Here is a 17,450-nt window from a genome sequence, read left to right on the forward strand (position 1 = left end):
GGAGCGCTTTAATAAAGTGTACGACTGGCCTTACGGACTTCTGACATATTGATCAGAGTTTCTTAAGCTACGTTGGTTGTAGACACATGGAAAGGGAATAAAGGCTACACGTCTAGAGTTAGGAAATGGCTTCTTATTTTGCATGAAAGGTTAGTGGAGACAGATTCCATGAATGCTCATCTTTTTCATTTTATACCGCCGACAAGTGACTACTGATTTTTATTCCTGTTACTGAATATTTTTCTGACTAAACAATACGAGTGTTGCATTTCAATGTCTCTGCTCCCTATCTGGCTTTGATAGAGAACAGGATTAAACAGGGAAGACAAATGCCATGCGTACCATTCAAATGCCTTTGTGGGGTAAAACAACTTAAAATAATTGTTCCCATTGTGTGCATCATTTCTGTTTTATAAAGGCTCATTCAACGGTGGATAGAATTGCTTCAGAGATGATTAAGAGTAAAATTTGCTCTATACTCTGCTAGCAACGTATTCTTGGATTAACAACTCAAGGTGAGTATAAAGGACACCAAAATTCCTTTTGGCAACCCAACCAAATCCCATTGCCTCGGCTTCATGTATTTTTTAAATGGACTACAGAAGGTTCTCTTCAATAGCGCTACATTTCCACATAACTTGAATAACGGCCTTCTCTGTCACTCAAATCTATAGATATATTCTGTTTGACTCCTGTGTTACACTGACCAGGCAACGAAAGCAACAACTGCTACCTGTACCTGACAGCTTAAATTCACACAACAGAGAGAGGAATGAAGATCTCTCTCTCTCAACCTCTCCCACAAAAAAATAAAACAAACTTTCGGATATCAATAGACCCATTGTTTGTCCAGTGTATGCTGATATTGAAGAATCACTTCTTCCCAAAGGATATTTTGGATGTATCACATGTTTTACCGTAGTTTCAAAATAAACCCTGAGGGATGTCAAAGTTCAGGTCAAATCTTTCAGGACACCTTCAGGTCTTGTGTCTTTGCAAACATCAACGGATCCAAGCAAAGGGAAATCTCTGTTTTCCCCCCTGATTTTTTTCGTCCCATTATCTACATTATTCTTCATGATCTTGATTATTTAACAAAAGTGACAATTTAAAACATTTCTTATCAATACATCTATAAAAATGATGTTTCTTTCCTTTTCTTCCAATCTGTCATTTATAAAGCATATCATCTACAGAACTACTCCCTCAAAGGTGAGACATTACAGTGGGCTGGTACATATGTATTGCTGCATACCAGGAACTCTATAAGATTGGATCGGCCTTAAATACACAGAGACATGCCTTAAGCCGCCCTGCAGGTTAGCGACTGCCTCGCATACACACAAACACATTCACCACATTCTTCTTCGGCAGAGCAGTCCTATATAGCATGCATCACATGTCAGCTGTAGGGCCTTCCCATCTCACTGCTTGGCTTGTAGAACTACATCAGAGTGGAATCCCTCATCAAATAAAAAGTATATGGTGCTTTGATTTTCCATTCATACCATCCAGGGCTGTGGAGGACAGGGTAGGAGCTAGCCTGTGTTCCAGACCCATCATGTATGTAAATCTGGCCTACGAGTCCCTGAGAGGTGCCCTCCCTGCCCAGACAGAAGAGCCGTTGTCCTCCCACCCCAAGGACACGGTGGCAGACTGTGCATCAGTAATAAGCCCAGATACAATGACATGTTTCACAGAGATAGAGAGAGCCTGGCCTCCAGTGAGAGGGACTTCTCTCTCTTTCTTTCTCTCTCTCTCTCTCTCTCTCTCTCCCTCTTTTCATGTCGGTGAAGTCTTCCCAACACAGACACACTGTGAATACATGACTCTTGGCAATAAAATTATCCGAATGAGGTCCATTGAATTCTGCAGAGGCCCATTATGGGACAGTTTAGTTTTCCATAATCTCCCCTCACCCAAAACCATTTTATTTGAATAAAGGAAGATTCTGTCTAATATATGGGCCTACTTTCCAATCATCATAATATAGGCTAGCCTCCTTTCTCTTCAATATGTTCAACGTCTAAATAAAACCAAAAAAGTATATTTAAACACTGACCACCCTTACTCCAGGGTTGTGCAAGAATTCAGAACAGAGAAAGACTAGTGATGAGAGAGGGTAAGTCTACATATATATATATTTACATATTTATTTATTTATCTTTTTATTTATTTCAGCTCGCATGCGCCGCCTGGCCCTCTAGTGTCGTTGTTATCCTTGCATGTTTTCACCCCATTTTATCTGAACACGGAAGTCTGTGTGGCGCATAGGGCGACTGGAGTCCTCTCTCTGACGGCCGAGGAGCAGAGCTATGACATAAAATCAAACAGAACGTCGTCGTCCCTATTTGGCCCTCGAGACAGCGGTAAGTGTCAGCCGTTTATTCACGCCAGTAAGAAATGTATCATCATTGAATTTTCTCCGGCTGTCCTTTACATCTATTTACACTGGGGCTGTTCATCACTCGCTGCACCATCGCGGGGTTGGCTCCGGGCGTTGATGCGCGTGTGGATTGTTGTGGTATCATTTATGACATTATTTATTGTTATTTTCATTTGATATGCATGGTCTAAAATCCGTCGCTGTATCTCACTATAGGATGTGTTTTGATGGGTTTGATGGTTTAACTGGACGTAGTGTGGTTGGAGCGTTGCAGCGATGCAGCCCGTGAAAAGCTCTGGTATTGTCCTCGGATGGGAGATGATGAGATGCCTCCCTTCTCTATCCATTTTTGGTTTTCCTATCCTCCGGAACCAAGAGGTTCATAGCCTATATGTCTACCCTGTATATATGTCCTGCTCAGGTTGTAGCTTATCTGTAAAGAAATGTAATGATGGAACATTGGTTTCACCGCGTCTGATTATCGGGCTGTTGTATTTGGTTAATTAAAAAAAGAGAGATATATGGTTAGGTGATTGTCCCACCCCGACCCCCCAACATTGTAACCATAAGCAAGAGGTCACATTTTAGTACTGATAGGCTACTTGGCATACAAATCTGTGATTTCATTTTTAAATTAGATATCAGTCTGTGTGGGGGTCAGGGAGGTTGGAGATATTTGGCATTAAGGTGGTTGTTGTTGTGCTATGAGGAAGATTATGATCTAGAGTTCCAAAAAAAATTGCAGTAGGCTACTGCCTGACAATAAACATGTTACTGAGGTAATTAGTTGGGGGGCTGGGGGGCACCTCGTAACTAGATACTGTCTCTACAGCACATTCCACATCACACTCCATCGACGCACAGTGTCAACATCACGATGCGCATTATGCATTCCCTTAATCAGACGGGAAATCATAACTTCAAGCAAAACCATTTCAATTCAAGTAAGATTCTCGCATAAAGTCGTGTATTTGATTTAGAGACGAATAATTGATTCTGCACCTCCATCTAATGCTCAAGCAACCGTTTGACAGATATATCAAGTGTTGTTAATTGGAAGCGGCGATAAAAGTCAATTACAGGTGCATGGGTATAGCGCTAGCCTTTTGATCTGAATCTGTTTCAACTTGTTTGCTCTCTTACATAAACCTGCACCTCATCCACAATGGGATACATAACACAATTATTATAAAAAAAAAAAAGATTCACATTAAGATTAATCTGTGTATATACTATGCACATAATCATTCTCAACGTTAGTCTTGGTTTATTCAAATCTCACACTATTTCCTTACGACCAATGACCTATGACGTATGGTGAGATAATGAGGAAAAACCAACTACTTCAGAGTTAAGTCATCGCAGCCTCATACTCTTATCTCTCACGCTAACGTTGGGATAAGAAGACTCATTGTCAAGTTGTGTGGCCGGTGGGCTATCTGCCTACTGTTCGTGTATAAAATATCAGATAACAATGTCTGTATTCTGTAGCTCACCCTATAGCTCCTTCTCCCCACATAGGATTGCAACATGTCTTTCTTTGAACGTCTCTCTCACAGTCAGAGAGAAGACACTGGAGCTCCAATTGATAACCATTTAAGAATGCATGCATACCGAGACCGGCTAATCCCGCTGTTTAATATATTAAACTATACAGAATATATAATGTAATACATTCAGTATGGATTATGGATGTTTAAGCAACTCATATTTCTTGCATTAGCATTTGAGCATAAGGCTCAAATTCCGGAGATTGTGTAGAGGCATCATTTGTTATTCTCCTTCACACATTGTAATCTCCAACCAACGATTGCCCTTGGCAGTGTAAAGAAATAAGTAATGGTCTGACAAGTAGTGAATCACTTACACAAAGACCAATCTTCATCTTTTTACTTTCCACAACAATTTACCCCCCCCCCCCCCCCCACACACACACACACACACACACACACACACACACACACACAAATTGACAGCAGGTAATTGGTGGATGCTCCTATAGGTGGTTCATCCTATGCACACAATATATAACTAGATAGATAGATAGATAGAGTGTCAGGGACATGGATAAAACACAATTTAAGACATGATTATGATTCCATGCAGAAGGCTGACTGAGATGGGACCATAGAATATCAAAGGGCTTTGAGTCTTCATGGACTTCACCATTGTGTGTTTGGATGTACTTTAGTTTTTGGAGATAAGTTTGGAGCGGAGAAGAGAACATGTTCATTATACTGAACACTTAGGACTAACCACCAATTAGCTGTCAATTCTACCGCGCAATAGACCACATCTGACAGTATTTTAAGTATGGAGCAGAAAATCTTTGAAATCACCCATTCTTCTTCATATTTAACGTATTGGTTATGAACCCAATCCCATCCATCCTGAGAAGCCTCAATCTCCTGCCAGACTCCAATTAGCATAGGTGTGTTCTCTTCTAGTTAATTAACCAGGGATTAATACAGTTAACGAGGATCATAAAATGATGTCCTAAAAGTGCTACTCATCCTTTACCTTTCTCCCATCTGTCACTCAATCTGGAATTGTCTAATTGCTAACTGTTGAACAGTAGAAAAAATCTTCTCATGAGGACAGGGAGTGAAACTAGCCTGAAAAAAGGTATGATCTATAATCCAACTAACTAATCTTAATATCTTTGTGTACATTTCTATCAGAAAGAACCATACCCCGTTCTACAAGAAGGCTTTGTTTATCGCCCCCCCCCCCGTGTGTGTGTGTGTGTGTGTGTGTGTGTGTGTGTGTGTGTGTGTGTGTGTGTGTGTGTGTGTGTGTGTGTGTGTGTGTGTGTGTGTGTGTGTGTGTGTGCACCTGCTTGTGTGTGTGTGCCTGAGTTTGGAATAGCTATCTGTTCTCTTCTCCATTGACTGCAGAGAAGTCATTAAAATGTCTGTCGTTACCTCTTAATCCACCAGTGGCTGTCCAGAATTACAAATTTGATCTTTTTTGTCAAATTGACGCCAGTCATCCGATCATTAAAAGTACATTAACCACAGTCTTCTCCGTCTATCCTGAAAAGACAGCACCATATGGTGCAATCAGGCAAAAACAGAGTCTATCTATGTAGTCCATACGTTCAAAGTACCATTACCAATCCCTTATGAGCACCATGATGTCGTCTCATCCTCGACTACGATGCTAGGAATGCATTCCAACCGCCGGGCCGCTTCAGTTCAGTTCAGTCGCGCCGGTGTCTGGCGGCGCTGTAATACAATCACACAATTAAAGGGTAGAAAGTAACCGACTGTGTGCGGCTTGGCTTTCCCCACTGGGCCGTAACCTTATACGTTACCCTGCCCCGCCTCGGACACGCTACCAGGCCGGGTACGCTGCCTGGTACCCCTCTCGTCTCTCTCTCTCGTCTCTCCCTTCTCTCCCACGGCTCCAGAGGAAGCAGCACATCAATAAACTGCTGATATCCCGCAGCCACATCCCCCTGGATGATGTCATAGTCCCACCACATCGCTGGGCTGTCCTGTGTCCGTCGGCGGTATCGTTTACTGTGGTACCGTCCAGCATGTCAGGGAAGGGCAGGGGGCTTAGATTCATACATTAGAATGGAGAGTAAGTGAAGGGTTACAGGAAGTGAAACAGGATATTATAGTGCATCGCTTGGATCAGATGTATGAATTGTTATGGATCCGAAGTGACCCTGTCCTCTGACCCCCAGTGGGGGGGGGGGGGGGGAGTTATTGTGAGTGCTTGTTTGTGTGCCGGGCAGGAAAGGATGTGTTAGTGTGTGTGCGAACGCAGGCATGTGTGATTGTTAGTGCTTGTTTAATGCCGTTTTTGTGTGTGTGTGTGTGTGTGTGTGTGTGTATGTTTGCGCGAGTTGGAGCGTGCGATTGTTCGTGCGTGGAGGTGTGTATGCAACGGCTGACCTATATAGTAGACTGTAATTTATGAACAATAAAAGAACAGCATTTGGCAGTTCATATAAATCAGCCCAGAAGTGCCGGCTCAGCAGAATCACCGAATGAGGGAGTGTTGCTGTAGAGCAGCAGTGTCCACCAGAGGTTGATGTCGACGTCAGTGCTGTCATCGCGCCTCAAGGCTCTTGTCGGCTCCTGGCAGGGGGGGTCATTAACACTAGGGGTCCACAACATTACTACTTAAAAATTAACCTCTGGCAAACAGAGATTTGACTGCGAAATCAACATAAGAGGGTTAGTGCATTGGCCATCGTTGCAATCGATCGATGGAAATGTGTGGGACGTTATCTAGTTTTTTGCATGTCTACCCAAGGAGCATGTCTACCCACATAACACAGATAACACATCATGCGATCTAATATTATGCAATACACACGTCACAGAAAACATCCGAAGCATTGATTAAATCACCACGTTCTGTGGGTCATTAAACCCGACCAAGATTGTTTTTACAAAAGCTTGGCCGCTCAGTATTTTTCTGTTCTCATCGTAATGAAGAACAACCGCAATGATATTTGGGATTTCTGATGAAAAAAAAGCTTTTGTCTTGCATACTATTGTGTAATTTTTTTAATATTTCGTAGGATTTTGCAACCGTAGTGAACTGAACCCATTTCATCATGGTAGTGTCACCAACTTTTGGGTTTTTTGCGCAATTTCACAACAGAAACTGTTAGATGGCCATCTATGCATAATGGAGTCAAATGCGCGTAGTAGTTCATCTATGCAGTTGTGTATTTTTGCTCTTCTGAGCGTACATTCTGCCCTCTGGAGGTCACAATTAAATGAGTCATCCTTTAACAAACCACATCACATCACGTAGTAACACTTTCCATTAATTAACATTAGTTAATGCAGTAATAAGCATTATTAAATAGCATTAGCTTTGAGGTTAGGGGCTCAGAGTTAACCCATTCACTATTAAATCATGTATACATAAATTTATTTATTTATTAACATGAACACCATAAGTCAACAACAAGTTAACCATAAGTAAATGATAACTCGACCATTTACTAATGTTAGTTAATGGTTAATTAAGGGGCAATTAATGCACCCTCATTGTAAGTTTGACCAATTACATTAGCCTAAAGAAAACATAGAAAAACATGTGCACACACACATGCTGGTCTGTGAGCCAGCTGTTGGCAGTAGACAAACAAATGGACAAATATTGGGGTTGTGTCTGCTGGAGATCCAGTGAGGTCCAGTAAGAATTATAAAGGATTTCAGTTTCATGGCCTTTTTGACTTGCTCAGAATCAGATCAATATGTACAAAAACGCAATTGTTTTGCTAAAAGACTGGAAAATAACGATTATTCTGCATTTCATTCAAGTGTTAATTTATGCTTCTTCACATTTGAACGTGTAGCTCCTTTTGTTTGCATTAGTATGACAATACCAGAAGGTTACTTGGAAAAAAATTCGTAGTCATCATGCAGGTATCCCCAAATAAACGCATAGATATGTGTACGCTCACGATTGAGGTATGCCCCTCGCTCAATCATTAACACTTTATACAACACTCCTGATTTATCTCCCATTCTACTTTGGTAATAGAAGTATTACTACTCGAAGTAGAAGTAAACTTATTATTTTCAACTGCTGTAGTTCTAAACTATTTATTGTTTTCTACTGCCTTAATACTAACAGACCATTCTATGATTTATTACTAAACAATGACCATAACAAAATAATATACAAATCTACAAAATAATAATTTCTACTACTGTAGTTGGAAACTACTTGCTGTTTTCTATTGGAATTACTAGCTCCTTATTGTTTATTGCTGTTGTTGAAAAGCACTGTAGGCTACAAATATTTTCTATGACCTATCTGACATCAGTGAGGTACCCTGAAATCCATTTCTCTAGGCTGGGATTGCTGCAGAATGAACACAAATTATTTGTTATTTGACAAATATATGTTGTACGTAGAAAAAGAAAGTATATACCATTGTCGTTTTAGTTGTATTGTTAATGGTTAATATCCCAGTTGAGATTGTTGAAATATTTTTTGGGCTGAAGTTTTCTACTAAATGGATGATGTACAGTTTGTTCTAATAGATTTCAGGATTTGCCTTTAAATGTATGAAAGGTCAAATTTTTACTTTGTAGGCCTATGTGCACTCCTGGTAGACAGAAGGAAACACTAGCTAATGCTAACAAAGAGCCACTGTAATTTTGTTCCCTCAAGCAACCATGTTCCTCATTAAACGACTTGCTAGTTGGTGTCTTCCAGGGCTACATTCTGCTAGCCAATAGAATAGAACACCAGGGTTATATTCCTTAATTTCTAACAGGGATTTATGCAATATTTGTTTATTTAATCATTTAATTTGAGTGCTGATACGTTTCTCTATATATCACAGAGCCAACTTCCAGTCTGAATTCTAAGTCACAAGATCCTAAGTCACCAGAGAAAAAGTGTGAGACAACGTGGGAGAACAAATGTGCGAGAACGTGTGAGAACAACTTGATTCAGACTTGCTGGTCCTCTTGTCTGAATTGTTCTCTTCACACCTAGCCAGTAGGTGACACAAGAGTGTGATTTTGAAATTCGGCCAACAGTGACCGTTGGCCTGACCTAAGGGTTCTTGAGCCCCGGACTCTTGTTAAGAATATTTGTTCAACTTCGGCATTGAATCCAAAAAATACAGCTACTTGTTGTTGTCGGACTACTTAGCATTATTATCTGTGTTTATGTAATGGGTATATTATCTATGTAGGCTCCCTGTAGATTTCTAGAAGGCCAATGTCTAACAGAGATTGCATGACATTTCATTTACACATCCGTAGGTATTATTCACCAATAAAAAGAAGGATCAGATGAGTTATTTTAGATCCAATTGAACCCATGAAACCTTGTTTACAGCTGAAAAACCTGAGATGATGCTAACATTTAACATTCCAAGGGATAAAATCACGACATTCCTGCTGTCCCTTATGTAAATGAGCCTTCATCACTCTCAGCGACCGCTGGCTAGCATGTGGTGTGATTGTTACGCGATGAAGGATCCTGACCTTCCGCCCCAAGCTCTGTCCCGATGCTAATTAGCTGTTCAACTTGGAAACCCAACATATTAGCTACTTCAGTAAGCTACACTGCAGTTTTACATCCACTAAAAAGTTATATATTCAGATGAATACCCCTGTTAAGTTGATGATGTGATGTAATAAGCAATAAACGCTCGAAATAGCTTGCTCTAGTGGTCGTATCGAAGCCAGTGTACCATTACCTAAGACTCAGTTTCTCTCGTGGTCTGCCACTGGAACACATTGTACTGATCTATGTCACATTAGAAGAACTAATGAACCTTTGAGTGAGTCACATTTCCGTTCGGTTTCATAATAGTTCTCCGGTAAAAGGGGGCAGGTTACGTTGTTTGTGATGTTTCTCCTGGTCATTACTGAAAGGACTAATAAAGGATCAGCCATTCTGGTTCGGAAGAATAACTCTACTTTAGTACTATAATGGGAGTTTCTATACATTTTGGTTTACCCATGTGCAGTAGAGCAGGATCTCATCTATGAGCTGTCTCGTCTTATCTGAAAGAACAGGGACACAAGAGAGTACTCTTGGATAACTGAATATTCAACAAGATATTATGACATTGAATGGCAGAACAGATCATCTGTGAAAGATAATTTGCACTTGCTATCATACAGGAACTATCTGCGTTTATCTGGAAGGATTGTATTTATGTAATGCCTTATAATCATAGTTTCTACTGATCGCACTGGTTTAGCCTATATGATATGATTGTGCCGTATCCTAAATTACTTATTAATTAGTAATTATTGCCACTACTCCCGCTGTGAAGACTACACCGATGTAGGCTCTTGTGTGTCTTTAGAATAGTATGAGAAAAATGTTCACCGCTTACGTTTGTCCTTTGTCAAGACTGCCATTATGTTCCTGTGTCTGAACATACACAGCTTGCATTGACACATGGAGTGGTCGGCTGCCATGGCAGCTGGTCATTAACAACCACCGGTAGACAATGAGGATGGTGATAAGGTTGCGGCCACCTGGAAATTGTTGAAACACTTCCTGAGCTTGTCAGCCTGCCCAGAGTACTCCAAAAGTCCGAAAAAATTGTTGAGCTGCACTTACACTTGTATCTACTAATGAGTGATAATGGTAGGGCAATGACTACAGGTGATTCTTTCCATAGCGATTGCCTGTGATTTTTGATGAGCAGATAGGGGTTGTCGCCATGTTTCTCAGGGAAGCCTACAGGTACTATTTGTACTTTCAGGGTTGAACCAGGCAGTCAATCACCCTGACCACCTCATCGTGTTGTGGTTATGGGCGCTCGAGTTCTAGCCCAAGGGTACTGGCTTTGACCCCTGACCTCTACAAACTACCTCAAGGAATTCAAGGGCAAAAACTGCAAACCGTTCCTGCTTTAATTTATGTATCTAGAGTCGGCTAAATAGTCAGGTTAAGGCACGGGTGGAAGGCTGTATTCTTCACTCCTGTATCATCAACTAAAAACCTAGATGAATTTATCGAATGAGTGGAGGATTGCTTGCGTAAAGACTCCCTCAGGTCTCATATGACGTAAACCTGGTTCTGAAACGTTGTGTTTCAGACCTGCTAAGACTTTTATCACTGTGGAGGAATTGTTCCCCTCACAGTTTTTTCTGTGGTCGTAATTTCTCTCACTTGCCCGGAGCTCATAGTCCCAGCTGTTTTGTGGGTAACAGATGCTCCAGCTGTGTATTTGTGTGTGTGAGTGTGTTGACATGTGTGTGTGTGTGTGTGTGTGTGTGTGTGACGTGTGTATCTTTAGATTTCCTTTGCATCTATATATATGTGTGTGTGTCTGTGTGTGTGTGTTTGTGTGTGCGTGTGTGTGTGTGTGTGTGTGTGTGTGTGTGTGTGTGTGTGTGTGTGTGTGTGTGTGTGTGTGTGTGTGTGTGTGTGTGTGTGTGTGTCTATGTTGACATGCATGTTAGTGTGTGTGTGTGTGTGTTTGTGTGTATGTGTGTTGACATGTTTGTGTATGTGTGTGTGCTGACACGTATATGTCTGTGTGTTGATATGCATTTTTGTGTGTTTGTGTGCGTGTGTGTGTGTGGGTGCAGCCATGCATGGACGATCGATTAAGGCTGTCAAGTTCTCGTTTCATGACGAGTTCACACAGGTGTGTGTCATTGCCTGTTTATACATGTGTTAAAGGGGGGGAGTGTGTGATTCAGTACGTGTGTGTTTGTGTGTGTGTGTGTGTGTGTGTGTGTGTGTGTGTGTGTGTGTGTGTGTGTGTGTGTGTGTGTGTGTGTGTGAGAAAGAGATATAGGTGGTGATTAACAGTGGCTCCACGCTGTCCCACTCTTGCCAACTGGGCTGCATGTGCCGGTCCTATCTTAATGGGACTCTACCCTCTCAGTAAACACAAGAGATTCCCATGCCCCTCTGATCAAATCCACTGGCCTCCCTCCATAGTAGGCCACAGTCTCTCTTCTGTTGCAGAACGGAGCCTGAGGCTTCAGAGTTAGCATTTCTCTGTCTGTACCCTATGTAAACGTACACATACACATGCACGCCTTTACACACACGCGCGCACACGTACACGCACACACACGCACACACATACGCTCATATGCACTCGAACACACACAAATACGTACGTACACATTCTCACTCACTCACTCACCCTCTCACATACACACACACACACATTCTCTCTCTCACTCGTGACACTCACAAAAACACACAGACTTCTACTTAAATTGTTGACAGGGGGGTGGTGTCTTAATTGATGTCAGTTGTAGTGCAGATGGCTGCATTAACTCAAGTAATAATACGAAGGAAAAAAAAACCTGCTCTATTTATCCAAGCTGTTGTGTACGTTTCCAGCTGAACCTCACGCTGTCTGCCATCTCATCCGTCAATCTGATATCACGGCAGCAATACTCGAGTCTCTGCTGCCACACTCTATGTTGCTGACCAACGCTATGGGCGATGATGCCCTCCTGAGTTCAGAGCTGTAGACCTATCAGTCTTGAAGTAGGTCACCGGCCTGATTCTGGTGTTCCCTGTCATCAAGAGTAATGGTTCTTCTTGGGGAGGGGGGGGGAGGGGGCGGGGTAGATTTTATACCTGATTCTGTTCTATTAATAACTGTGAGGGGTCCCACATTGACATGGCAACTCTGAATGTACTCCTCGGTGCCCAAAAGACCCATGCATGTCTCGTGAACCTGATTTGATATGGGTCAGAAGGAAAAGGTCCTTTTCGCTCATCAACATTAATGTAGAAAAGTGCTTTTTTCATCCCTACTAACAACAATTATGAGGAAAAGGGGCTCACTTCTTGAAATCAGAATGATGATTGTTCATTGAGTTGTTTATTTGCTTTGATTGCTGTAGTTGCAAAGGCCTACACACGTCGTTAACCTGCTGTGTTTAAAAGTTCTTACTTCTAAAGTGCATGTGTGTGTGTGTGTGTGTGTGTGTGTGTGTGTGTGTGTGTGTGTGTGTGTGTGTGTGTGTGTGTGTGTGTTTGTGTTCATGTGCGTGTATGCTTGCATGTCGTCTCCAGGCCTCTCCTAGACCTCATCATGCCGGGTGCTCCTGCAGTGGAACAGGAAGTGAGTGTGTGAGCACGCTCCGCTTGGATCCGCTGGGATGAACATGCCACTGCACCAGATCTCTGTCATCCCCCGTGATGTCACCTCCTCCCGGGTCTCCGGCAGCGGGAAGGCCAAGGACAAGGACAAGCAGGTAGGAGCAACCTGTACTCAGTCTCTCTTTCCAGCCGTCGCGTGGTAGTCAGACCACACCTCTCTCTTTCTTTGCTAGAGCTGCTGAGATGTAGTCAAACCAACCTCAGTCTCTTTGCTCGAGGTATTGAGTTTTTGTCAAACCAAACCTCAATCTCTTTGCCAGAGGTGTTGAGTTGTAGTCCAACCAAACCTCAGTCTGTCTTTGTTAGTGGTTCAGCTGTAGGCAAATCACAGACCAAATTGGTTGGACTTTAAAACCAAACTCTCTTAGGAACGATGATGTGACATGCAACAGGTTGAAGGAATCAAAAAGCATGCGTGTAGGACATTGATTAAAGTACACATAGTGAGTTTGTGATGTATACAGTATATGGGTGTGACTGTGTGTTGCAACAATGAATCATAGTGTCCCTCAGTTGTTTGAAAGCTTTAGATGTTTTTGCTGTGATTCCTATTAAGTCCCTTCTACCTTAGACATAATTTTCATTCTATTGGGCACCAAACTCTTACAGCCAAACCACATGAGTTGTAGCAGTGAAAGCCTACAGTCCTTTGAGTTGTGGTTATACTGGTTTAGATGATACTCGCTATTTAAAACCTATTAGAGTGATATGCTCAATGTTAACTTGCATAAATGTACACACCGATGACAGAGCAAAACCATGCTTAGTGGTGCCGGTTTGTAGTCACCGTCCCATACTGCTTTGCCTTGCTCTTCTCAATCTTAGATTTAGGAATAAACAATACCGCAAACTAGACTTGCAACTTTCGTTCAGCTCGTACACCTGTCACATCCGTCGCGTTTAATTGCACATCAATGCAGGGATTTCTGTTGCAGTATTTACGTTGTCATATGTTTCTTATCCTCATTTGTGGTTGGTGTTGTTGATACGTAATGAGCACAGCACACTTCCTGGACGACAGGGATCAGCACACAAATACAGACTTAGCATTATTATGCCTGGGGTGTGAGCTACTCCTTGACAACACCACGACAGTACACACACACATCTACCTGCTCCTCTCACACACATGTTCAAGGTGGGTGTTGTTGTTGTATTTTTGTCCTCTGATTGCTGATCAACACTGACAGTGTTCATCATGATGGTGCGAATTCTCTTGGCAGCCGCGCTGTTGTGCTGTGCCAATCACCTGTTCCCAACTAGAAGACCTGCATGTACCTCAACCGTTGACGCATTACTGAGGCGCCATTTCAACCACGCACACTGAAAAATAGAAAGTTAGAAACTATTAGAAACGTTTAAAGGGAAACTTCACCCATTTCCATTAAGCTTTGTATCGTTAGAAATCCACTCATATTTTTGAATGGTCGTGCATCATTCCCTTATTTTCTGGAGAGACTGGAGAGATCCGTATCGATCTCCAACACTTCCTGTTTAAGATGACGCAATATGACGATCTTTGCGTAGAAGTAAATAGGAAGTGTAAGAGGGGAGGATTCCCGTAAGACTACAACCACTAGTCCCACCCCTCTATAGGGGTGACCCACTGACACTACAGACCTATTAGAGCAGTGCCAGTGGGTGGGACTTCACCAACAGAAACTAACATCCACATGCGTCTGAAGCTAAGCTAACAGAGGCTGTTGATAAAACTAAAGTACAATGGCGGAGGGTACTGGATCTGACATAGAAGATGGCACCATGCAAAAGTTCACCATTTCGAAAGAAATACAAACGAGGATCACCGTATTTTCCACACTATGAGGCGCACCTTCGATGAATGGCCTATTTTAGAACTGTTTTCATCTCTCCACAAGTTTCCTGGGGCGGTTGCTGGGGAAACGTTTGTGGGCCACACTTCTGGTCACCCACTACGCGTCGCGCCACAGCTGTGTTTTTATCTGATCAGCTGGCAGGCTAATCACGTCACTCGCTCTGTCACTGAATAAAATGATGGCTTTAAAAAGCTCGGGAACAACGTGTGCCGTTCGAGGATGTACTAACAACCGGACAAAACGAAATAATTGGTTGAGACGTTCCACAGCCGCGCCCGGTGGAAATGGTCTCATTGAGTAGAGTGGAACCTATCTGCTGCGTTGACCGCGGCCGCAGCCGTAACGCTGCCGTAACGCGTCCGGTGGAATCAGGCCTTTAGTGTTTGTGCGTTCGCCATATATAAGGCGCTCCGGATTATAAGGCGCACTGTCGTTTTTTGAGAAAATTCAAAGCTTTTAAGTGCGCCGTATAGAGCGGAAAATACGGTAATTCACTGAGTTCACCAACTGATACTCTTCACTAGAAATGTTGTGTGAAATGATTTTCAAGCAGTCTTGCGGTATCAGCTTGGTAGATGGAACAGCGAGGTGTCCGATAGGCGGAGATCTAGATCAGCGGGAGTGGCCAGCGAAGCTGTGCATCGTGGTGCATGGTGGGAGTTGTTGTCTTCAATCCACAAGCGCCAAAAAGTCACTTTCTGCCTTTTCTCGTTCAAGACGGCACCAAATTAGAATTTTATTTTATTATTCGACTACATATAGGACCCAATTTCAATACATATTCATGCCTCCACCGGTGAAATGCTCCTTAAATTTTTTTTGCGTGCTACATATTCGAGGCGTCCTCCTAAAATGTCCCGTCGCCAAGGCGTCGCCCGCGGTTGCGTCAAGATGTTTACTTGGCGGGTGAAACAGGTATTTCTTATTAGTCACGGCTGGCTGGCAGCGGAGGATTTTTTTTATTTATTATTAACTCTGGGTCCCATGTGCTCCCCCCATCCTCCCTCGCCTTTCTCCCCCTCCCCTCCATCCTATCTGTAGCCACCCTAGGCTCCGATCGGTCCATGCCTTCCACTTAAGGGCTTTCAGGAGCAGTTGCCTCTCTCCAGCATTCAAGCACTGCACAAACAGAGCCATGTGTTTGGACAATGTGCCTCTGTCACGGCCCTGGGCCCCCGTGCATTTCTCTGACCCCATCGACTCGGGAACAATAGAGTCAGAGCTCTGAAGTGATGGAACATGGTCAGGTGTTCCTGAGAGACCCTCTTCCCCCCTTCCCCCCACTCCCACACACTCCGTACTGGGTGAAGGATGTTGGGTCATGTGCCGTAATGACACTTCCATATTTGCCATGTGGGGGATCTTGCTTACTTATGGCCACTGGCATGTCTTACATACACACAATCCTTTGTGTAAATGTTTAAGAGTTAGCCGGGAAGGCTAAAGTTGACATCTGTAGCGCCCTACATAATCAAATACATTATATTTAAAAACATGACATCATAAATACAACACTTATGGACCTGCGTCGTTAAAAAAAGATAAAGATTCTGGAGAAGATGTGTTCTTTATATAACAGACATAAAATGCACAACAACACTACACAAGGGTACGTACTGGAAGTATTAAGGGAGTAAAGACAGCGTGTTAATGCACCGTGATCTTAACTTTGTGGACCGTGTGTGGTACAGTTACGGAATTTTAGCTGTATTTTAAGATGCAATAAATTTTATTAATCACAGATGGTACATTTTGATTAATGTGTTCCACTTGTGGCTGTATAAGCGTGATTTTTCCTTTTGGTAATTATTATGGTTATGATTATGCACTGATGTATGTACATACACAGCACTGGGACTTTTCTGTATTCAACTCATGCTCGATTTTTAAGTATTTTCACAAGTTGTCGCTGTGGTGCGATGTTGGAAGTTGCTGTTTGCTTTCCCATGATATTGTTTTGATTCTTGTGAGACGGGGGGCTTTGCATAACTCCTTTTCATATCAGGAATAAACGCTAACAGGATTAGGCTTCACAACTCTTGCCACAACTTTGCTAAAGCTATCCTTGTGATGGTACCGTGGTTTACTCAAGGAACACAAAATCCCCTGAATAGTCAGCTTAGTCACTTCTGTGGAACACATTTGGTCTCCCTCCGGTACTACGTGTCTTCCGTCTCTCCTTCTCTTATCCTCCCATCTTTCCCTTTCTCCATCCTTCTGTCTCTCCCCTGGTAGAGATAAGTGGCTAAATGACACTGGTTCTTGTTCTCCCCTTTGGTTCCATCAGCAAATTGTCAAAAAGAACGAGAGGGAAGAGAGAGGTGAAAAAAGGAAGAGCAGGGAAGAGAAAGGGTTAACGGTTACTCTGAATACTGATGAGTCACAGAATTCTCATCCATGTGTGTGTGTGTGTGTGTGTGTGTGTGTGTGTGTGTGTGTGTGTGTGTGTGTGTGTGTGTGTGTGTGTGACTGTGTGTGACTGTGTGTGACTGTGTGTGTGTGTGTGTGTGTGTGTGTGTGTGTGTGTGTGTCTGGGTCTCTGTGTGCGCGTGCGCGTGAGTGTGTGTGTGTGCATGTGTACAGCGCTGGCGCGTGTTCTCAGAGTTTAGTCAGAGCAAAGCCCATCTGGTCCTATT

General features: G+C 42.7%; 1 protein-coding gene across 3 annotated transcripts in view; it reads left to right on the top strand.

Annotated features, from left to right (window-relative positions):
- The first annotated feature begins 2,215 nt into the window (after nt 1-2,215).
- The window catches only part of marchf8 (membrane-associated ring finger (C3HC4) 8), a 65,137-nt gene continuing 49,902 nt past the window's right edge, over nt 2,216-17,450 (top strand). For all 3 annotated transcript variants that reach the window (XM_060072853.1, XM_060072854.1, XM_060072856.1), the window contains exons 1-2: nt 2,216-2,369; nt 12,893-13,074. In XM_060072853.1, the coding sequence (XP_059928836.1) occupies nt 12,979-13,074 (96 nt within the window). In that variant the 5' untranslated portion in view covers nt 2,216-2,369; nt 12,893-12,978. The remainder of the gene's footprint in view (nt 2,370-12,892; nt 13,075-17,450) is intronic.

Source organism: Gadus macrocephalus, chromosome 15 (assembly GCF_031168955.1).
Source record: "Gadus macrocephalus chromosome 15, ASM3116895v1".
Taxonomy (NCBI): Eukaryota; Metazoa; Chordata; class Actinopteri; order Gadiformes; family Gadidae; genus Gadus; species Gadus macrocephalus.